General features: G+C 44.5%; 1 protein-coding gene across 1 annotated transcript in view; it reads right to left on the reverse strand.

Annotated features, from left to right (window-relative positions):
* LOC120943324 overlaps positions 1-24,036 on the reverse strand; it is a 128,033-nt gene that overhangs the window by 58,587 nt on the left and 45,410 nt on the right. The window contains exons 16-20 of the mRNA XM_040356558.1: positions 23,302-23,456; positions 23,060-23,201; positions 20,079-20,210; positions 16,508-16,702; positions 2,461-2,772 (exon numbers count right to left, since the gene is read on the reverse strand). Coding sequence (XP_040212492.1) covers positions 2,461-2,772; positions 16,508-16,702; positions 20,079-20,210; positions 23,060-23,201; positions 23,302-23,456 — 936 coding nt within the window. The remainder of the gene's footprint in view (positions 1-2,460; positions 2,773-16,507; positions 16,703-20,078; positions 20,211-23,059; positions 23,202-23,301; positions 23,457-24,036) is intronic.

Below are 24,036 nucleotides of genomic sequence, written 5' to 3' on the forward strand. Positions count from 1 at the left end.
TCACTCTGTATTGGAAATTACTCAGGCCAGGCATAAAATGCCCATATACATATAGCCTAGAGAATATACATCTTTTTATATTGCATGGGTGACCTTAAAATTATGCCCCCCCCCCCCCCCCTGAAAAAAAGTTCTGCAGAAGCCCATGTACAAGGCCCACCAGAAAATATATGCTGCATAATACACCAGTAGCTATTGATACTGGAACTTATAAAATGCACACAAATGAAAAGCGCAAAAAAACAAAAAAAATAAACAATGGCAAATAAAGCCACTGTGACCAATAATGATATGGATAAAATGATATAAATATAATGCATCAAATACATCACAGTGGCCTCTCTCATTGCCATTGTTAATCGCCATTGGTTTATTTGCGCTTTTCATTAGTCTGGATGTAGGGAGACAGCAAGGATGTTTGGTCAGAGCCCTGAAAAAAAAAAAAAGATATTCTGCTATTAGATGCCAGCAAATACAAAGCCCAAATGGAAAAAAAACAAGTCATTGATCTACACATCAAGTAGCGAAGAGAACATGTCTTTGTTGCCTATAGGAACCTATTAGCTGTAAAGTAAACCTTTGTCCATGCAGGCCAAAAGAACGGGTTCACTTTAATCTCCTCTCCCCAGCAGTACATGCCAACCTTTTCTTTCTTCCCTTTCCACTCAATTTGACTGTTGGGAGCAGATGAAGCAGCCATGTGTAAGCTATAGGTCGCTCTAGTTGTAGCTTAAACAGGGTTTTGGAGTCATGGTTCTTGGTAATCTTCCCACTAAGGCCGCGTACACGCGATAGGTCAAAACCGATGAAAACAAACTGAAGGACATTTTCATCGGTCCAAACCGATCGTGTGTGGGCCAAATCGGTCAGGTATCCTTCGGTCTAAAAATTTAGAACTTGCTTTAAAATTTAACCGATGGACTGATAACCGATAGGTCAAAACCGATGGTTAGTATGCAAAAGCGTCGGTTCAAAACCCGCTCATGCTCAGAATCAAGTCGACGCATGCTTGGAAGCATTGAACTTCGGTTTTTTCTGCACGTCGTTGTGTTTTACGTCACCGCGTTCTGACACGATCGGTTTTTAACTGATGGTGTGTAGGCACATCAGACCATCAGTCAGCTTCATCGATTCACCGATGACAACGGTCCTTCGGACCGTTCTCATCGGATGGACTGATCGTGTGTACGCGGCCTAAGTGAGTTACAGGCTTCTCTACTGTATACACCAAAGTAAGGGGTATTTCTTCGCTCCTGGCTGCTGATATTGGCAGCTGTGATGGAGGAATTAAAAGAAACACTAAAGCCTCAGACACACGATCAGACTTCCAACAGACTTTTCCGTGTATTTTGCTCCGAAGGGCGTTTTTCGTGAACTTGGTATGCTTACACACGGCAGTCAACAAACACGAACGTAGTGACGTAATAGACGTACTACGTGGCTTTTCTGCTCTTTACCGCCACCCTTTGGGCAACTTCTGCTATTGTTGTCTGATCTTTAGCATTGGTTCTGAGCATGCGTGTTTGCACATTGGACTTTAGTCCGATGGACTTGTGTACACAATCGGATTAGCCAACATAGGACTTTGTTGCCGGAAAGTTTGTCTGTTCACACAACGAACATTTGTCCGACACAAAAGCAAAAACGTTTGTCCAATGGAGCGCACAAGGCCGGATTGTCTGCAAAAACAGGTCCGTCAGAGGTTTGTTGTCAAAAAGTCCAATCGCGTGCATGGGCCTTAAAGCGGAGGTTCACCCTAATAGCATGTATTTCTGACCAACTCCCTTATAGTCGTAACAAGTACTGTCCGCAATTAGTTTTTTTTTTATGCTTTACGTACCTTGTAATCCATTATTTCAATCTACTTCTCCCCGCGGGAGTAGACTTTCTATGCCTAGTGGGATTGTCATCTGGGAGGTTGCCCAGATGATTGATGTCTGTTCGCCCCGGCAGATAAGGCCCCGCCCCCCGTATTGCGTAGGCGCGCACGAGTTACGGGGCTTCCTGAAAAAAGTCGAACATGCGGAAATGTGAGTCGGCTCTATACGGCGCCTGCGCCTGCGCCCTGCATGTTCGGCTTTTTTCGTAAGCCCTGTAACTCGTGCGCGCCTACGCAATATGGGGGGCCTTATCTGCCGGGGGGAACAGACGTCAATTATCTGGGCGACCTCCCAGATGACAATCCCCCTAGGCATAGAAACGCCTACTCCCGCGGGGAGAAGTAGATTGAAAAAATAGATTACAAGGTACGTAAAGCATAAAAAAAAGAAAACTAATTGCGGACAGTACTTGTTACGACTATAAGGGAGTTGATCAGATATACATGCTATTAGGGTGAACCTCCGCTTTAAGACAAGATACATTACTATTTGGTACAGACACATTTCTTTGTGAAAGAAGATGGAAGGGAACTGTGATTAAGACAAAAGGGAAAACATGGAAAACAGATGTCATAACTACCAGAAACCAAGTCCCTGTCTGTAAAAATCAGGACAGCTTGCCGGTAAGCAATCTCCGGGGCGGCGGACATGATGAGCCGCGACTGCATCTTCCCTTTGACCGGCACGACTTGTTTAATAACCTGTGCCAAGGAGGTGAAGGCATGAATTCGGCGTAGGGCACACACCAAAGCCGGGTTGGAGGTCAGCTGCTCAATATCGCTCTGCCATTGCCGATCTCCCACCTCGTACGGGGTAACCTCTTTGGCCTGAAGCCGGCTTAGACGTGGCAGCCACTTCAGACCTAAAACTTCAAATCCTTCAAAGCCACAACCTGTTAAGGCAAAAAAAAAAAAAAATAATAATAATTTAAACACCACAATTTTTCTATTTTGTTTGCGTGGCATTCCATGTTACAACTATTGTATTTCGTAAATTGAATTAAAAATGCAACTGCACCTAATGCCAAAATATTCGTTTGTTGGATTTAATTACCGGTACCTCCCTCCAGTCTTACAAATCTTTATTGGAAAGGTTACAATGTAACTAAATGTAGCTTCCCATGAGGCCATAGTTGTCATTTTAGAAAGTGAGTTCCTTAACCACTTGCACTGGGCACATAAACCCCCTTCGTGCCCAGGCGAAATTTCAGCTTCCGGCACTGCGTCGCTTTAACTGACATTTGCGCGGTCGTGCGACGTGGCTCCCAAACAAAATTGACGTCCTTTTTTCCCCACAAATAGAGCTTTATTTTGGTGGTATTTGATCACCTCTGCGGTTTTTATTTTTTGCGCTATAAACAAAAAAAGAGCGACAATTTAAAAAAATATATATATATTTTTCACATGTTGCTATAATAAATATCCCATTTTTTTTTTAAAAAAAACTATTTTTTTTCTCAGTTAAGGCCGATACGTATTTTTTGACGTATTTTTGTAAAAAAAAAAAAAAAAAAAAATCGCAATAAGCGGCTGGTTTGCGCAAAAGTTATAGCGCCTACAAAATGGGGGATAGATTTATGATTTTTTTAATTTTTTTTATTTGTAATGGCGGCGATTTGCGATTTTTTTTGTCAGGGCTGCGATATTGCGGCGGAAGTATCGGACACTTTTGACACAATTTTGGGACCATTCACATTTATACAGCGATCAGTGCTATAAAAATGCACTAATTACTGTATAAATGTGACTGGCAGTGAAGGGGTTAACACTGGGGGGTGAGGAAGGGGTTAAATGTATTCCCTCATTGTGTTCTTACTGTGTGGGGGGAGGGGACTGACTGGGGGAGGTGACCGATGCTGTGTCCCTATGTACAAGGGACACAGATCGGTCCCCTCTCTCCCTGACAGCACGTGGAGCTCTGTGTTTACACACAGAGCTCCACGTCCTGCTGTGTCACCGACGATCGCGGGTGTCTGGCGGACATCACGGCCGCCAGGCACTCGCATCGGCTCCCGAACGATGCGCCGGGCACGTTGTTTCCCCGCTGCCCCCAGCGGCACGCACAGGGAATAACAACAGGACGTCTAAAGACATCCACTCGGCACTTAAGAGCCGCGCTGTGGACGTCTTTCGACCATAGTGCGGATCTCAAGTGGTTAAAGTGGTTGTTTTTTTTTTGTAAAGCGAACAAACATGTTATACTTACCTGCTCTGTGCAATAGTTTTGCACAAAGCACCCCCGATTCTCTTCTTCTGGGGTCCCTGCCGGCACTCCAAGCCCCTGCTCTTCACCCAATCAGGCTCGCTCCCGAGTCCCGCTGCTACATCCATTGACACAGACAGCAGGAATTGGCTCCGCCCCCTGTGTCACAGGACTTGATTGACAGCAGCGGGAGCCAATGGGTGGGCCACGACCTGACATCAGCATGCAGCAAAACCCATCTCCACCATCAGGAGCTCTGGTGTAGACCCACTAGTGCAGGGATATGCAATTAGCGGACCTCCAGCTGTTGCAAAACTACAAGTCCCATCATGCCTATGACTCTGGGTGTCATGCTTGTGGCTGTCAGAGTCTTGCTATGCCTCATGGGAATCGTAGTTCTGCAACATCTGGAGGTCCGCTAATTGCATATCCCCGCACTAGTGCTTAGACCCTACGCCTCAGGTAAGACCACATAATCCACCAGGGAGATCTGCCAGTGTATTTATCAAGCTGACTACTGAGTGGCCTTCTCTACTGCTACAGCCACTGCCTCTGAGACTGATCCCAGACCATGACACATTTACCATTATCATTGATAGTCAAGGAAAACTAAAAATTTGGGATTGTCACCAGAACAGTAAGAGATTGTCACCAGAACAGTAGTTCTGGTGATAACCATGGATTCCCTCATTTTGGAGGGATTTCCTCTCACTTCCTGTTTTACTTAGGTTCTACCTTAACCACTTGCCAACTGCCTCAAGTAGATATGTCGGCAGAATGGCAAGGACAGGCAAAGCAACGTACAGGTACGTTGCTTTGAATCTCCCGCCTAGCAGGCACATGCCCACCGTGGGCTCCATGATCGTGCCCGTGGGATTACAGCAATTTGAGAGCAACTTGGGAGCAAAAACGAACAATGAGGACATGAAAACAGCACTGCATTAAGGTAAAGGAAGCTATTAAGATAAAAAAAAATCCTTTACAAACCCTTTAAGCTTGCATCTATAAATCGAATCTCTTATTGGCTTGTTCTGTGCCTCAAGGCACCACTTCTGTTTTCATTGTTAATATAGGTTAATAAATACATCCTTCCTGTAAAGACAGGCAAGCTAATGATATATAACTATTCCCCGTAACAGAAAGAAATTTGGCAAATCCCTACCATGGGATTCTGCACCCATTAATAGTTTAACTACAAATTAAAAACACTTAAGTGATAACTGCCGCTGAACACGCCATTAGCTCACATCCTTACTGGCTTCACTGACACAGCCTAATTAAATATACACCTCAGCCTTGGATGTGGATGACACCGGTGGGGAAACCCATACAGAGCCGGAGTCCTATTTACGGAAGTAACCAAAAATAGCTGATTGTAGGCCTGGGAAGAGCCGACGGCAAGGCCTCGGGCTCTGTATGCCCATTAAGGTGGGTAATCCTGGAAGCTCGGAGCAAAAAGATATGGAGAGCTGAGGGATGTGTAACTAGGGAGAAAAGCCAATTTCATAGGCAGAGGACACTGGGAAAATCCTTCAGATATATTCTTCTGCCCAGAGGTGAGCTCACAAGAAGATCCTTTTTTTAGGCCTGCTGCCTATGTAGGAATGACCAAGATGTAAAAAATAATAATATCATTCTTTTTTAGGTCACATGCCAGCATTTCTTTCTTTGATGTTCTTATCCTTGCAAGCAAAAGCTTCCCCTGTGGAAATCTAGAATGGAGAAGACATCTTTTTACTGAGAAACTGCACCTCATTGTTCTATTATTAGATATATGGGGCCAGATCCTCAAACGAATTACGCCGGCGTATCTATGGATACGCCGCGTAATTTCAAAGTTCCCCCGTCGTATCTCTGTTTTGTATCCACAAAACAAGATACGACGGAATCTGGGCTTGATCCGACAGGCGTACGTCTTAGTACGCCGTCGGATCGTAGGTGCATATTTACGCTGGCCGCTAGGTGGCGTTTTCTTTCGATTTCCGCGTTGAGTATGCAAATTAGCTAGATACGGCGATCCACGAACGTACGTCCGGCGCATTTTTTTACGTCGTTTGCGTTTGGCTTTTTCTGGCGTATAGTTACCCCTGCTTAGGCGTACCCTATGTTAAGTACAGCTGTCGTTCCCGTGTCGAATTTTGAAAATGTTACGTCGTTTGCGTAAGTCGGTCGCGAATATGGCTTTGCGTAGAATGACGTCACCGTCGTAAGCATTGGCTTGTTCCGGTTTAATTTCGAGCATGCGCACTGGGATACCCCCACGGATGGCGCATGTGCCATTCAAAAAATACGTCATTTACGTCTTTTTTGAATGGCACATTTAACATAAAACATGCCCCCATCACATACATTTGAATTGCGCGCCCTTACGCCGCCTAAGTTACACTACGCCGCCGTAACTTACGGCGGGAAATCTTTGAGGATACAAAAAAAGAAAGTAAGTTACAGCAGCGTTTTGTATCTGAGATACACTACGCCGGACGGAGAGAAGTGCCGCGCTTCGTGGATCTGGCCCATTCTAACCTTCATAAATTTATCATAAGCTCCTACATATAAATGGTTAATAAACACAACTTTTTCTTCAATAAACACATTTTTTGTTTGTTCTAGAAGAGGGCAATTGAATACATGGGAAGAGAAATCAGAAAGTGTTCTTGTCGGAAATAAATAAAAAAGGAGGTACATGATGTAGGAGGGAGAAAATGAAGTGGCTGTGTATTGCTAAAGGGAATACATTTCTTAGAAATAAAATATGTTCCTCTTGGCGAAACGCAGCAGGATCAGTGGGTACACCAATGAGATGTAGTGGCACTTGTAGTTCTGCAGAGAGTAGAGTTCTCAATCATTTTATCGGGAGGAATGTCTGGAATAGTTTCCAGGTCTTAGCGAACCTCTGCTGAAAATGAGCATGATCAGAAAGTTGTAGAAAGTTTAATGAAGTCTACCCAGAGTATGACACCTGGGGTTTGGACCAAAAAATATAAAAAAAGGTTAATAATGGTCTGAAAAAAATGCAGAATGTGAAAATTGTAGTGTACACCAACACTAATAGTCAGTGTAGTACTACGTAGTGGGAGAAGGTCCTCTTTTATTGATGATTAATGGAGATATGTCCCCTTACATTGGTGGTCATTGGGGAATAAGCCCTCTATTATTGGTGGTCAGTGGAGAAATGTCCCCTTACATTGGTGGTCAGTGGGGGATAAGCCCTCTATTATTGGTGGTCAGTAAAGAAATGTCCCCTTACATTGGTGGTCAGAGATAGGTCCTCTAATATTGCTGGTCAGTGGGTAAATTCCTCCCAAAATTGGTGGTTAGTTGAAGTGTCCCTTACATTGGTGGACAGTGGAGAAATTCCTCTTAAATTTGGGGGTTAGTAAAATGCCATCTTACATTGATGGTTAAAGGGACATAGGTCCTCTTACATGGGTGGTCAGCAGAGATGTGCTCTCTTACACTGGTAGCTAGTAGAAAGCACTCTTATGCCGCGTACACACGACTGGTTTTCATGTCATAGAAAAAAAACTATGTTTTTCTCGACGTGATTCCTCTCAAGCCTGCCTTGCACACACACACGATCGTGATAAAAAATGCTCGAGTAAAGCGCGGTGACGTACAACACGTAAAACGGAACTATAAAGGGGAAGTTCCATTCGAATGACGCCACCCTTTGGGCTGATTATGCCGATTTCCCGTCTCATAACTTGCTTCTGAGCATGCACGTTTTTACCCAGTCATGGCTTCAGGTCTACCCAGCACGGCAGTTCCTCACACACCCACATCAGGTTAAAGTGGAGGTTCACCCGAAAACTTAATTTTTAACATTAGATTGAGGCTCGTTTTGTGAAGGGGAATCGGCTATTTTTTTTAAAATCGAAGCAGTACTTACCGTTTTAGAGAGCGATCTTCTCCGCCGCTTCCGGGTATGGGCTGCGGGACTGGGCGTTCCTATTTGATTGACAGGCTTCCGACTGTCGCATACATCGCGTCACGATTTTTCGAAAGTAGCCGAACGTCGGTGCACAGGCGCCGTATAGAGCCGCACCGACGTTCGGCTTCTTTCGGCTACTCGTGACGCGATGTATGCAACCGTCGGAAGCCTGTCAATCAAATAGGAACACCCAGTCCCGAAGACCATACCCGGAAGCGGCGGAGATCGCTCTCTAAAACGGTAAGTACTGCTTCGATTTTTAAAAAAACACCCGATTCCCCTTGACAAAATGAGCATCAATCTAATGTTAAAAAAAATAAAATTTGGGTGAACTCCCGCTTTAGGGTCTGGGTAGGAGAACCCCGATCACGTGACCTCTCCGGACATTTATACCCTCTTCCAGCACGCACTAGTAACCAGGAAAACACCTACTGGTTGGCTGAGCGGAGTATGCATTTTCATAGCCCAGTTTTACTGCAGCTCATCATACTAATTCTAGAGGTACCAGTGACACCTACTGACAAAAGGGAGGAACTACAGCCACACTGAACTAAAGAGAAAACCCAAATGATCACAAAGACTACAAATTAGCCAGGTTACCTACAACCCATAAAAGGTAAAAATTTACTGGTAGCCCCTGTTTAGGACAGGGTGCTACAAGACAATAAGAGGAAGGGCTCATTGGTTTCTCCCTGCTGTTGTCATCACCAGAAGTGCTGGAAAATCGTAGAATGTGCAGCTATGTTCAAGGACATTACCTACCCCCCACTCCCAGACACAATTCAAGACATTGGTTTCTTGCTCTTTTAATATAAAATATTCAAATAAAACAAAAGCTTATCGTTCATCGATATCATTGTATGGCCATCGGAGATTACTCAGGTGGAACTGTGGTGGTGAGAATGACAATCACAATGGGACTGCCACTGATGACATCCATTTACTCCAGGAATCTGAGCTGTGAGCCCCTAGAGAGCTTCTCCACAATCATATAAATGTGTCCGCAGGTGAGCAGCTGGAGGAGCTAATGTGCAGGACACAATGTATATCGGTGCATCCTCACAGCTGTGTCCTGTTCTGAAATGTCAGGAACGCCTGATCTGTACCGAAAATTGTCTGTGTCTGCATAAATCTCACTGCGGAAAAGCTGAGTCCGAAACACTGAGCACCGCTCCTATCGGACTGGGAGGATGCAATGGCTGTGAAACCTGCTGCCCTACAGCTGCCAAGGAACTACCAAGTCTTGCTTTGTCCTTTAGGTCATCATACCCATACCTCCCCTACCTGTCAGAACCAACTATCAACATCATATATTTTTACATTGATTCTTTGGACATTAGGCTTATTTAAAGCCCAAACTTTTATTTTAGTTTTGGATAGAGTGGTGAGTGCAATGCCCCATATACACAAGCGGAATTTCCGCCAGCAAAAGTCTGATGTGAGCCTTTCATCGGAAATTCTGACCGTGTGTATGTTCCATCAGATTTTTGCTGTCGGAATTTCCGCCAGCAAAAGTGTGAGAGCAGGTTCTCAATTTTTCCGACTGAAAAAAATCCGTTCATCTGTATGCAATTCCAACGGGAAAAAAAACATGCATGCTTGGAAACATTTCCACGCATGCTCGGAAGCATTGAACTTCTTTTCTCCACCTCGTCGTAGTGTTGTACGTCACCACGTTCTTAACGCTCGAGAGTTCTAAAAACTTTTGTGTGACCGTGCGTATGCAAGCCAAGCTTGAGCGGAATTTCGTCAGGGAAACCATCCAAGATTTTTCCGATGAAAATTCTGCTTGTGTGTACAGGGCATTAGAATCCTCACTTCCTGTTCTTCTGTCTGTAACTCCACACAGTAATGCAAGGCTTTCTCCCTGGTGTGGAGTGTCGTGCTCACCCCCTCCCTTGGACTACCGGAGAGTCAGGACGCTCTCTACATTGCAGATAGAAAAAGGAGCTGTGTGTTAGTGGGCGTCCTGACTCTTCTGTAGTCCAAGGGAGGGGGCGAGCACGACACTCCACACCAGGGAGAAAGCCTCCCATTACTGTGTGGAGTTACAGACAGAAGAACAGGAAGTGAGGATTTCTCAGAAGAAATAAGGACATTTAAAAGCAAAATGGAAGGATGAGGTAAGTGAAGGAGGACTGCACTAAGGTAAAGGAAGCTATTTAGGGAAAAAAAATTGTACCTTTACAACCCCTTTAAGAACTAATGGGGAGTGATCGAACAATCCTCTAGCTGCATTTGTAGTTTCAGATATGACAGGTAACGTCATGGATGCGATGTAACTAATGCCATGTCTATTCTAGATAAGGTCCCATGGGTGCTAGAGAAGCAGGCAAACACTCTCTCATTAGAATGTAGCATTCTCCAGTACTTACTTGGTGACAGGGTCTCTTTAATCAAGGATGCCAATGACAGCACCAAAACTAATAACTAATAAAAGCAAGCCGCCAGTGGCACATTCCAGATGTGTATTCCGACGGGTTTCCCTTTTTAAAGCACGACTCCACTTTTGTTGAGAATAAAACATTCCCCTCTGAGTGACTATGTACATTGCAAGGATTTTAACAAACTTTATTGCAGGTTCCTACCTTTTGCTATTCTGAAGAAGTTGCTGTTTGTTTCTCTTTGCCCATGTGCTGAGTGAGTCTAATGGTAGTGGTTTCTTAGTTATCAACCGGCTGCTGCAGCTGCATGGCTCCAATGAGGAAAATTGCAGGATCTGCATCCCTTTAAACGTAATTTCCCATTTGGGAGTATTTTACCAAAAAAAAATTTTTTTGTTGCAGGGGATGCCGAAAATGACTTGTATCTTAGCGTAGACTTCTGGGAAAATTAGTAAGTCAATCACACAAGCAGGAAATTATGTTTCTGGGGGGCGTTCTGCATTCATTTTGTGTACAGAACACTTCCAGGTAGCCATATTACATTTTACAAAAGATTACAGAACTGCAGATTGAAAAGGAAAGGTCATTTTTAATAACATTCAAATACAATACGACTTATGTCATAATTGTATATGCTATATTATTTTTTATTTGCTATTTTTTCCCCATGAAAGTAGCGTTACCCTTTAAATAAGATATGGCAAGTTTGCCTAGAATACACAGCACTGATTTTGATGACTAACTGCATTATTACAATGTCTCCACTGCCCCTTAGTGGATTGTCTTGGTAGTGCAGCAATATATACATTGATAAAAAAGCTGAATATTGTATTATAACTAATCACATTATTGATCACAAATCCTCCAAGGCTGACTTGCAGCCAAGAGTGAAAAAGAAATACAATACAGTTCATCCTGTATGTTTAAAAGGATGTTGAGAGATAAAGTGGAGGAAGGAAGTAACAAATCAATTTTCTTGCTGTTTGCTAAGACAATGCAATTTGGGGAAATTGAATCTTAATCAGCTCTGTATCATCTGTATTTTTTAAGCTTTTATTGTCTATAAAATAAGAAGCCAGAATGAATACTGTTTATAAACTAGAACTGTAAAAGGCTATCTACAAACATAACGCCTGTCTGATCCAGTTCAGACAATAACCTCATTCTGTAGCTAGCCTCTGATCCTACCAGTCGCCCATAATAGGACAGCCTGAAAAACATCCCAAATACTACTGCTGTCAGTTAATAGGCCGGTGTCGGGCTATGCCACGCTCTCCACTAAAATTACTGAGCTAAGCATGCAAGTTAGAACGGATGTACAGATGCAGTGGTGGCCTGTCCATAGAGGGCACATGGTGCGCTGCTCCCCCCTATCCATAAGTCTGGCCACCTGATCTACATGCAGGAATGCCGGACCATGGATTCCAATGGGGGGGGGGGTTTCTTTTTTAAGTACGTGATTAGAGCCAGAGGCTCTAATAGGCTTCAAAAAAGGGTGGGCTCCAGGCGCAGAGCATTGCGCTCAAAGCCCACCCAGTTATGTGACGATAAAAAAATGAATATTCGTTATCGCCACACTAATCCTCCTCCTGGCCAATCAGGAAGTGAATCTGAAACCTGATTGGCTGAAAGGACAGGCAATCCTATTGGATGCCTAGCAGGAGGAAAGAAGAGACACATGGAGGATACAGGAGCCGCCGCCTGACCCACAGTTCGCCACTGCCTGACCCGCCGCCCGTCTCACAGCCCACCACTATCACTCGCTGCCTGATCCGCTGCCCGGCTCACAGCCCACCGCTGTCACCTGCCGCCTGTCCCACAGCTTACCGCTTTTACTCTCTGCCTGACCCGCCACCAAGATATGGTAAGTGCTGGGCGGGCAAACAGCAAGCGGGCGGGGGGGGGGGGGGGGTTGATGCTGGTTAAATACCGTCGGGGGGGGGGGGATGGGTTGTGCTGGGTAAGTCCCGTGGGGGGGGGGGTGCTGGTTAAATACCGCTGGGGTGGTTTAGGGTTGTGCTGGTTAAGTGCTGCGGTGGGGGGGTTGATGCTGGTTAAATACCGCGGGGGGGGGGGGTGGTTTGTGGTGGTTAAGTGCCGCCAGGGGGTCAGTGGTGGTTGTTTGCCGCCCCCCTCCCAAAAAAAAAGCCCACCAGCCGCCACTGTACTGATGAGAATTTGCCAAGAGGGTTTTGAATTATTGCCACATGCTGAACTGTCCTCTAAAATCAATTCTCCCCTTCTGTGGAGCCAATATCTTTTTGACTACCTAAGCGCAGAGAAAGAAATGTCTTAGGGCCGGTGTCAACAAGCTTTTGTTCCTTTCAAGCAGCTTTTATATCCCAATACAAGTCAATGGGAATGCAAAACTAGCTTGAAGCAGGTCAAATGCTGCCCAGCAGGTCAACTGCAATCAAATACACCTGCCAACAAATACTCTCAACCCCAGATACACAGATCATCCATTTTTTTTGTATGCTAGTCGTAAATTGAACATGAAGAGTTTACTAAAGTTACGAAAATTCTCGTACGACAGAATAAACAAATAGGAAGTGATGTCATGTGTTGTAGTGTATTTGTATTGTATTTACGAACTACAACTGTACTGATTAAAACGAAAATCATATGAGAACAATTTTCGTGCTTGTCCCATCGGATATATAGGATAAAATGTCATGATTGGCTCGCAAAAGCTCTGTACTATCGATCCGATTATCGTATAATCAATTGGAATGCGGTATTTTTCGTCTGATTTTCGGTTCGTGTGCACGGGCCCTTAGGCAGGCCATACACGGTGCGAATTTCCTGCACAGGGAATCCCTTCTGCTGAGCAATTGTCTGCTCCCAGGAAGGCGTGCCCATCTGGAGAAGACAGTGATTATCACTAGTGTCTATAGCAGCCGCTACCAATAAATCGCAAGAGAATTCGGCAGGCTGGTTGTACCCAAGTTGATCGATAGATCAACGTAGTACCTTCAGCCTGCCCATTAACAGTTAGAATCTCGGCCGGTTCAGCAGGAACCGGCCCAGATTCCAACTGTGCATGGCCGGCCTTGGAAGCGTCTTAAACTGATGTCAAACGAACACTATTGTCACCCAACCACAAAGCCTGCAGAGGCGGCTCTTTAATTAGGCAAATTAGGTGGTCGCCTAAGGCCTCGCACACACAGGGGCCTCGCGGCCACCTAACTTACCCAATGCCCACGTTTTGAGGGACAGGGGACCTTAACGCCGCTGTGCTCAGGCAGCGTTAAGAGCCCTGACTCAGGAGCAGGGGCCGCCAGCGTCCCTAACAATCAATAAATATCAGTGACACCACCCGTTGTGACATCAATGACCCAGCATGCCCTCAGTCAATGACGTCACAAGGGGGCGGGTTCACAAGTTGATATCTCGGAGTGGCCCCCGCCCCTTAGTTAATAAAGGGCAGGATCTGGAGGCCACCTTGTTAAAGGGGGCTTCCAGATTCCGATAAGCCCCCTGCCCATAGACCCCCACAACCACCGGCCAGGGTTGTGGGGAAGAGGCTATTGTCCTTGAATTATTTTTCCCATCATGAGTGTGAGTGGGGCCCCATGTCAAGTTTTGCCTAAGGCCTCACAAAGCCTAGAGCCGCCTCTGAAAGCCTGCCAACGCATACCCTTTAATTTTAAGCATGTCTAACTGAAAATAATATTTTGCTACATTGGCCTATCATTATACATATTTCACAATGAACTGCTAATTTGCAACAATTAGAGAAGTGTAAGAGTAAGCAAGCTCATGCAACACATCCCTAATCGGTTATCAACAGCCATTTCGTTTTCCAATATGCTTCTCTTAATGAAATAAAATTCACTCAACTACAAAGCTTTGTCTATGAAGGGTAAAGAAAAAGTCATTTTATTTGCTAGAAAATTACTCAGAACCCCCAAACATTATATATATTTTTTTCCCAGACACCCTAGAGAATAAAATAGCGGTCGTTGCAATACTTTAGGTCACACCGTATTTGCACAGCGGTCTCACAAGCAAAAAAAATACACTTTTTTTAATTGAAAAACAAGACAACAATTTTCTTTTACATTGTGAAAGATAATGTTACGCTGAGTAAATTGATACCCAACTCGTTACACTTCAAAATTGCACCCGCTCGTGGAATGGCGACAAACTTTGACCCTTAGGTCAAAGGCGATGTTTAAAAAAATGTCTACAGGTTACCAGTTTTGAGTTACAGAGGAGGTCTAGTGCTAGAATTATTGCTCTGGCTCTAACGATCGCGGAGACACCATGTGTGAGCTCAGCTCGGTGGGCTGGGGCGCTTTAAAATTTTATTTTTATTTTTACACTGTCTTTTAAAAAAATAAATAATAATGAATAGAAAAAAGCATGACAGGTCCTCTTAAATATGAGATCTGGGGTTAAAAAGACCTCACATCTCATATTTAGACTAAAATACAAGAAAAAAATAAATAAAACAAAATGTAAATTCCCCTGTAAGACCATTGGGCGGAAGGGACGTTTGACGTCTGCCATCCAATGGTGTGGAGCCGAGCGGGGGCCATCTTTTCCTCACTCGGCATCAGGGCCCCGCAAAGCTGTGGAGGGCCCCCCAAATTACTAGAGGCCCCGCCGCCTGGTGAGAAGTCATCTCAGCAGAACACCCCCTCCCCCGAAAATATTTTTTTAACATTAAATGGATGCTCATTTTGTCAAGAGGAATCGGGTAGTTTTTTTAAAATCGAAGCAGTACTTACCGTTTTAGAGAGCGATCTTCTCCGCCGCTTCCGGGTATGGTCTTCGGGACTGGGCGTTCCTATTTGATTGACAGGCTTCCGACGGTCGCATACATCGCGTCACCAGTAGCCGACAGAAGCCGAACGTCGGTGCGGCTCTATACGGCGCCTGCGCACCGACGTTCGGCTACTTTCGGAAAATCGTGACGCGATGTATGCGTCAATCAAGTAGGAACGCCCAGTCCCGCAGCCCATACCCGGAAGCGGCGGAGAAGATGCATCTCTAAAACGGTAAGTACTGCTTCGATTGTAAAAAAAAAAACACCCGATTCCCCTTGACAAAACGAGCCTCAATCTAATGTTAAAAAAAAAGGTTTTTGGGTGAACCTCCACTTTAACTTTAATCTTTAACGTGACATGTCACTGTCGGCAGTGGAGCCCCCCACCCCCCACACTTCTCTACTTTAATGTCATTTTCGGCAGCCCCCCGCTTCTCAACTTTAATGTGACATGTCATTTTGCTTAGGGCCCCAGGGAGGTCAGGATCGGCACAGCTCGGCATCCAGCCTGTGAGGGAAGAGGGCCCGGCATCTCCGGCACTACCTGGCGGGTCCGGTAAGTGGTCAAGATACTGGAGCGCGGCACGAGGGGGGGTTTCCCTCTCCCACCCCCGATAAAAGTGATCTTGCGGTGAATCCACCGCTGTGACCACTTTAATATGAAAGCCGACTGCTCGCTGAAGAAGAGGATACCGGGGTTATGGCAGCTATCTGCTGCCATAACAACAGTATTCCTCTTCAAACAGCTGTCGTATAATGACAGCAGGCGGTAGGCAAGTGGTTAAAGGCCAACTTCAGCTTTTACACTTGGTTACACGTTTCCCCTGTATTTAGGGTGCGTGAAACTTGGTGCCAAATAAAGTCCCCCTCCCCAAGAACACAGTTCTTCACCTCTACAGCAGCTTTCACTTTTGAAATCAGTGTGGCTGTGCAGGACTCTATCCACACAACCGCATCATTCATTAACAGAGATCTGTGAATGAGTAAACTACAAGACCTGTCTGCCACTGCGGAAGATGGACTTGTAGTTCTCGATGGAACATACGTACAGTAATAACCCCGCACTCATTGTCTATTGACCGCTCCTCCAGTTCTCCAATTAAAAGCACATATCTCGGTACAGTTAGAAAGCTGGAGGAAGAGTCCGCAGGCACTGCATCCACAATCCACTGAACACGGGGGCAATGCTTTGCAGGCCCCTTTGAAAAAAAATTTTTTACTTGAAAAATATGTGCATTTATTATTTGTTGTTAAAGGATGTACTTGGCCTTTAATAATTGGAGGGCAGAAAGATCAAAATTGTATTTGAAACACTGACATCAAAAAAGGGCCCTACCTGAGACAGCCTCTTGTTTTTTGTCTCGGAGTCGAAGAATCTGCCGCAGGAAGTGGCCTGCTCTCTTCAGGGTCTGTCCACCGCTCATAGTCAGGATCACAACTTCTTCAACTTCGGGGTCAAAGGGAAAAGGTCGCCTAGACTGCATGTCCAAGATTGCACTGCTTGGGTCTGGCACAGCATGTAAGCTTGCACCTGTCACAAACAAAGAAGCATTACACAATTCTTTTACTCAAAACCAATCTGTGGAGATCCTTATCATATGTACATATTATTTACAAGTAGTAGTTCTTTTTGGCATTAAATTTTGATTTAGTTTTAGTCATGGTCTTTTGACTAAAATGCCATTTTAGTTTTAGTCGTACTTTAGTCATCTGCAATTGTTTTAGTCTACTAAAATCTCCAGTACAGTGTAGTCAACTAAAATGATTTTAGTCGACTAAAATCTAATTGGTTTAGTTAAATTGTAATGAATTATTTAACCGACGGCCCGGCTGCGCAAAATCATGTACCTGTATGTGATTTTTTGCACCCGGCGTAGGGCGTGCACGTGCCACTGGAGCCCCACTCCCGCTGTGACTGGATGCAGCGGGAGCCAATCAGCGGGTCTGGCGGCCTCGATGGTCCGCCGCATTTTGCCGATCATTCACAGGAGAGACTGAGCAACGGTGTGCCAATGTAAACAAGGCACGCCGCTTATCCGTCAGTGAGGAAAAGAGAGATCTTCTATTTCAGCTAAGCTGAAACACAATCTCACTTTTCCTCCAGTGTAACATTCTCCTCCACAGTTAGAAAACACCACCTTAGGACACACCTAATCCCTTGATCACCCCCTAGTGTTAACCCCTTCCCTGCCAGTGTCATTTATACATGGATCAGTGCATTTTTTTAGCAGTGATCACTGTATTAGTGTCACTGGAACCCAAAAAGTGTCACTTTGTGTCAATGTCGCAGTCCCGCTAAAAATTGGCAATCGCAAAAAAAATCTAAAAAATATGGGCTAGATTTACGCTGTATTGTTTTTTTTTTTTTTACTAGTAATGGCGGCATTACTAGTAAAAAAAAAAAAAACAATACAGCGTAAATCTAGCCCATATTTTTTAGACGTGATAACTTTTGCGCAAACCAAGCAATAAACGCTTATTGGGATTTTTAGCATATGTAGCAGAATACATATTGGCCTAAATTGATGAAGAAATTCGATTTTTTACATTTTTTTATTAGGAATATTATATAGAAAGTAATAAATGATGTTTGTTATTCAAAATTGCTGCTCTTTTTTTGTTTATATCGCAAAAAATAATAACCGCAGAGGTGATCAAATACCACCAAAAGAAAGCTCTATTTGTGGGAAAAAAGGACATATTTGGTTACAGCGTCGCATGACCGCACAATTGCCAGTTAAAGCAACGCAGCGCTAGATCGCAAAAAATGGCCTGGTCATGAAGTGGGTAAAACCTTCCGGGGCTGAAGTGGTTAAGTATCTATCTAGAATTTTAAAACTCCTTATATAATACTAAATAGAAAAAGAAAAATCAAATATCTAATTTCTAATGTTATTATTTATGGTACTAACGTTTGAACAAACTACACAGGCGCTCTGGATGGTGATATGAGGAAGCCTATAATCCTGCACAGTGCTCTGGACGGTGGTCTAAGGAGACATTTAATGCTGCAGTGTTCTGGACGGTAGTCTGAGGAGGCCTGTAATCCTGCACAGTGCTCTGGATGGAGGTCTGAGGAGGCATGTAATGCTGCACAGTGCTCTGGACGGTGGTCTGAGGAGGCCTGTAATGCTGCACAGTGCTCTGGACGGTGGTCTAAGGAGACATTTAATGCTGCGGTGTTCTGGACGGTAGTCTGAGGAGGCATGTAATCCTGCGCAGTCCTCTGGACGGTGGTCTAAGGAGACATTTAATGCTGCAGTGTTCTGGACGGTAGCCTGAGGAGGCCTGTAATCCTGCACAGTGCTCTGGACGGTGGTCTAAGGAGACATTTAATGCTGCAGTGTTCTGGACGGTAGTCTGAGGAGGCATGTAATCCTGCACAGTCCTCTGGATGGAGGTCTGAGGAGGCATGTAATGCTGCACAGTGCTCTGGACGGTGGTCTGAAGAAGCCTGCAATTCACACAGTGCTCTGAACAGTGGTCTGAGGAGGCCTGTAAAAGTAATGCACACAGTGCTCTGGACAGTGGTCTGAGGAGGCCTGTACAAGTAATGCACACAGTGCTCTGGACAGTGGTCTGAGGAGGCCTGTACAAGTAATGCACACAGTGCTCTGGACGGTAGTCTGTGGAGGCTTGCAATGCTGCACAGTGCTAAGCATGTCACACTACTAGGCAGCACGCTACAGTCGCTTCCTTGCTTGCTGGGAGGGGAAACACTCACAGGCTCTACAGGCAGAGCTCCAAGGAAACAAAGTTCATGTGGGTAAACATCCCTCCCTCACATTTTCGTTCCATCTTTGTTCCTTGATAAAAATGGAATTCATTATTGTCATCTTTTTCGTCATTTGACGAAAATGTGGGTTATTTTTTGTTTAGTTTTCGTCACTGGAAATATGCCTCTGACGAAAATTATGAGGAAAATGTTTTTTTTGTCAACTAAATTAACACCGATAGTCAAAGGTATCATGGGTAATTCTCTCAAAGATCACAAAAGAACCCTAAAGCCATGGTCCAGTCCACTGCTGAACAGATTATACCACTTGGTGTATGTTTACAAACGCAGGCTGTCAGGCTGCCAAATCTTTGGTGCAAGTGAAAACAAGCGGAGATAAGCTAAGATTTCAGTGCCTTCACTGTGAACTTTGAGGATTAATTTCTCCATAGTACCTGCAGATACCATAGGTCATTGATGGCTTATTTTTAGGCAATTTACTGCTTGTAAACAATATGTAAATATTTGAATATCCATAGCCAAAGATCCTGCTGACATTAAGATTCATTGGTAAATGTGGAAAATGTAGGGACTCTGGCAGTGAGATCTCTATACACTTGTCATGGCCTTTACTAGGGAGTTTCTCCTCCCTCTTTGATTTTTGCTATATTAGGTATATAAAGAATTAGAGCTAGATCCAGAGCGATCTAGTGGATTTCTAGGGGGGGCAGTTATAACCTTCATGCTCCTGCAGTAAACCAGAAGGGATTGTGTAATGGGTCAGATCTGTGCAACTGCCAGTCACTTCACAAAGGCGACTGAACTTGGAGGCAGCTGGTGTCTAATGGGGCAGGCCATGCCAGGGCAAACAAGAAAATGGAGCAGTTTGGAGAAATATAAAAGGGATGGGAGGACCAAAGCTGACACCTTGCCTAGTGCCCCATTCTGCCTTAATCCATCTGTAAGAACAATGCAGAAGGAGTATAGCTCCCTAGGGTTGGTGAAAACACCAATTCCATAGTGGGCATTAACAGAGCCTCAGACAATACCCAGGAGATCTCACCACTAGAGTTCCCATATGATAAAACAAGTCAATAAGTGATTTAGCCAACTAGCTCCTTTCTAAAACAGAAATATCATTTGTGCAAATTGAAGCTTTAAGCACTAGGCTTATAACACATAAGTAAGTTACCGAGTGCCTGTAACAAAGCATCTGAATAGGGTGCTGCATGGAAACACAGCATTGGATGCAGATCGCCAGGACAAGATAGCCTGCACCGGATTACCCCCAGAAGACCCTGCTCAGCCAGATCATTCATTAATCCTGGAAAGAGAGGAGATTGTTATAAGTACACAGGTCAACTACAAGTCACTTCTGTGGACCAAAGCGAACAGTAGTTACATCTTTTCCAGATTATACTATATGTCAAACAAATGCATTGCGGCAAATTACTGTGCAAGAGTAGTGACAGTGTTGTGGTGTGACCTGCAGTTTTCTATGGTTACTTATATTTATAGTTTGAGTGAATGCTGGCTAGGCAAAGAAATGTTACAGTTCAGCATCGGGAAGATCTTATTCATTCTCTTTATGCAGAGGAAGAGAAATTCTGAAAGACATGCTACAGATCTTCCCCCACTAAGCGAACTAGAGCTGCACGATTCTGGTCAAAATGAGAATCATGATTCTATTGCTTAGACTAAAGATCACGATTCTCAAAAGCGGAATGCCATAATGCCCCCCCCCCCCCAAATAAACAAACCTGTGATTTATCTGAAAATATGAATATATAAAAAACAGACCAGTGATATTTCTATAATGTTAAAGACCATATAACTCCTATGAAAAAAGCAGAGTCAAACTTTGATTCTGCTTTTTTCATAGGAGTTATATGGTCTTTAACATTATAGACATATCACTGGTCTGTTTTCTATACATCAGAAGCAGTACCGCCGGCAACCACTGGGTGGCGCATGGATACACACTACAGTTGTACAGAACTGTGAGAGAAGCCCAGGCATCTATCCAGCGGCGCAGGCTGCTGACGTCGGTTCAGATATTGGCGCCATTTGCGTTCCACACTGGTTACATGAAACCGGCGGTGAACACAGAAGAATCGCGGGTCATCCCGTGGGGAGAATTGCGATTCTCTGCGCGATTAATCGTGCAGCTCTAAAGCGAACTGAACATTTATAAAAGGTGAATCTCACTTTAGCTGGCCACAGATGGTTCAAATCTCGGCTTGTTCTGCAGGGACTGGCTGGGATTCAAACCATGTATGGGCAGCCTGATTTACCCAGGTCAATCCATCGACTTGGGTACAACCAGCATTTTGGATGTTTAGGATGCAATTATTGCCGGGGGACTGGTTATAGCCGCTACCAAAAATTAATGTTCACCTGACAGGTCAGCACTTGCAGCCATTAGCTATAAGTGTTAATCGAATGCTGGTTTTCCAGCATGACCGTTTGACAGAAGCCATTCGTTAGACCGGCTTTTGTAGAAGAGAAAGCAGTACACATGGACTGAAGGTCATCCGGTTCCTTCTAAACCAGGCAATTTTTGGTCCATGTATACCCTGCTTTAGACAAGACTGTACTATGTAGGCGTTACTATGCTTCGTACATACACTTTTCTACTCTATTGTACAATAGCGATCTGATCTTTATTAAAAAAAAAAAAAAGCAGCAAAAGCACAAGCTGGTAGTAAACATTTAGGCTCGATTCACACTAATGTTATTTTGTGTTGCTTTTTGCAGAAATGGATTAAATTTTTTCCTACTGAACACGTTTACTTACATTTTTGTGCCTCTGCATTTTAGGAAAGAGTTGGGGACTTTTTTCCCACAAAAGGCAGCGTTTTGCATGTAATAGACTTCAATGGACCTGCATTATAAATGCAAGCACTGCATTTTTACAGCGATTTTGTGGTGATTTGCGTTTTGTGTTTTTTTTTTTTTTACATTCACTGTATACAGTTGGTTGGGAAGTGAGCCAAGAAGCGCGCGGCTGTGTCCTTAACAACCAATGATTTATCGGCTGGCAAAAAAAAAAAAACACAAAATAAATGGTGTGGGGTCCCCCTCCCCCTTTCCAAGGGCCACCACCATGCCAAAATTGAAAATAAATGGCATGGGGTCCCCCCCAATATCCATATTAGACCCTTATTCAAGCATACAGCCTGGCAGGTCAGGAAAGGGAGGGGAGGAGTGAGTGCCCCCCCTCCTGAATCATACCAGACACATGCCCTCAACATGGGGGTGTGAGTGCTTTGGGGCAGGGGGGCTTATCGAAATCTGGGGTGAATGAGTAGGGGTATGATGTACCCGATACCCATTCACATGGGGGGGATGGGCTTCCAGATTCCGATAAGCCCCTCACCCGCAGATACCGACAACCACCGGCCAGGGTTGTCGGGAAGAGGCACTTATCCCCGTCATCAGCCGCAGAGACTAGTATGTCCCCATCATCAGGCGCAGAGCCTGGTATGGTTCGCTCGCTCGTCCCCTTCCTTTCCTGACCAGCTGGGCTGCATGCTCGTATAAGGGGGACCCCACACCATTATTTTTTATTTGGCATGGGGTCGTCCCCTCCAAGTCCTTGGGGGGGGACCCCTACGCTATTTTTTTCATGATTTTTTTTAGCCAGCAATTGTTTTTTTACATTCAGCTGTCAGTGGGGATGCCCACTGACAGCTAATGACTCATCGGCTGCTAAGGACACGGCAGCTGGCTTCCCGACCTGCTCCTTAGCAACCAGCTATATACAGTGAATGTCAAAAATAAAAAACTACACAAATCGCAGTAAAAACGCAGAAAGCACAGCAAAAAGCACTGCAGAAACGCTCAAAAGCAACATGCATAGATATGAATCGAGCCTTAAGGTGGACTCTCTGACTTTGTTCAGTTCAAGGGACAGAGTCATTTTAAGCACAGCATATGTAAGATAAATACACATAAAAGGACACATAAAAAAAAAAGAAGTTAAAATAAATCGAAACCCTATCCGAATGACATTTGGTTTGTTAAAGCCCCGTGTATCATAAACAGACATTTAATCAAAATGCAAGTTTATCACTAACTTCCTGTCTACATTAAGGATGAGCTTTTAGTGATTAGGTTTAGATAGAATTTAATGTATATAAAATATAAATAAAAGCATTCACATGGACGGACCTTGAACAAGGGCTGGTATGTGATGTCCGGCATTCTCCCGTCTAAGGAGGAGGAGCAAGCAGTGAAGACGTGGTTCTGGGACGGCGGTATAAGGTTCTCCCTCTAGTTGGGGTGAAGGTTTATCAGGGCAGAAGATCGACACCTGTAATATAGTAATAATGAGGATTGGTCATCAACTTTGATCAGTTTTGTTGTTACATGCATGCTAGCATTACAGATGATAGACTTGTTCGATACTACACCTGACTTGAAGACATGTTCATCATGGCCGCACGCTTAGAAGAGAAACGAAGGTTCCGGAGACCATGAATACTGAATCCTCGCTGGCAGCATGTGTGAATTATATCTCCGTAAGCATATGGAGGTATGGCAGGGGAGACTGCAAGAAGTATATCTCCTAGAGGAGCCAAGAAATAAATTAATATATTTAATGCCCATACACCTGACATTGGAGGGCCAATCTGACTGACCACCAATCAATCCTCAAAGGTCTATCCTGTTTTACCATCAGCAGCGTGCTGGTTCCTTCCTCTGACCTGTCACTGCCAAGTTCTGCACTGATTTAGTGTGCGGAAGAGGAGAACCAGTTTGCGGTGGAGAACATAGGCATCCGACGCTCCTGGAAGTGTTAAAATGCCGAAGAGGCCTTCCAAAGATGTAGCACTGGAACAAATGGGAGGTCGGAGAAACTGGCTTCCATAGGCGTGAGTATATGTTGTCTTCTAGTGCAGGGTCTCTCTTAAAACATCTCCATACCATCATATTGTAAAACTAAAGGGCGGGGAGAGGCCGTGGATGTGTATTTCTGAAGTGTAGTTTATGAATGGCTTTTCAGACAACAAACTCAGGTGATCACAGCCATGATGTACAGAGCCAATCAGAGTGGCTCTCTACCTGGTAATTGCTGTAAACCAATCAACGGCACTAGTGCTTAAAAACATTCAGCCTATTAGCAATAGAGTAAGCTTTCCTTCCTC

This window comes from Rana temporaria, chromosome 6 (genome assembly GCF_905171775.1).
Source record: "Rana temporaria chromosome 6, aRanTem1.1, whole genome shotgun sequence".
NCBI lineage: Eukaryota > Metazoa > Chordata > Amphibia > Anura > Ranidae > Rana > Rana temporaria.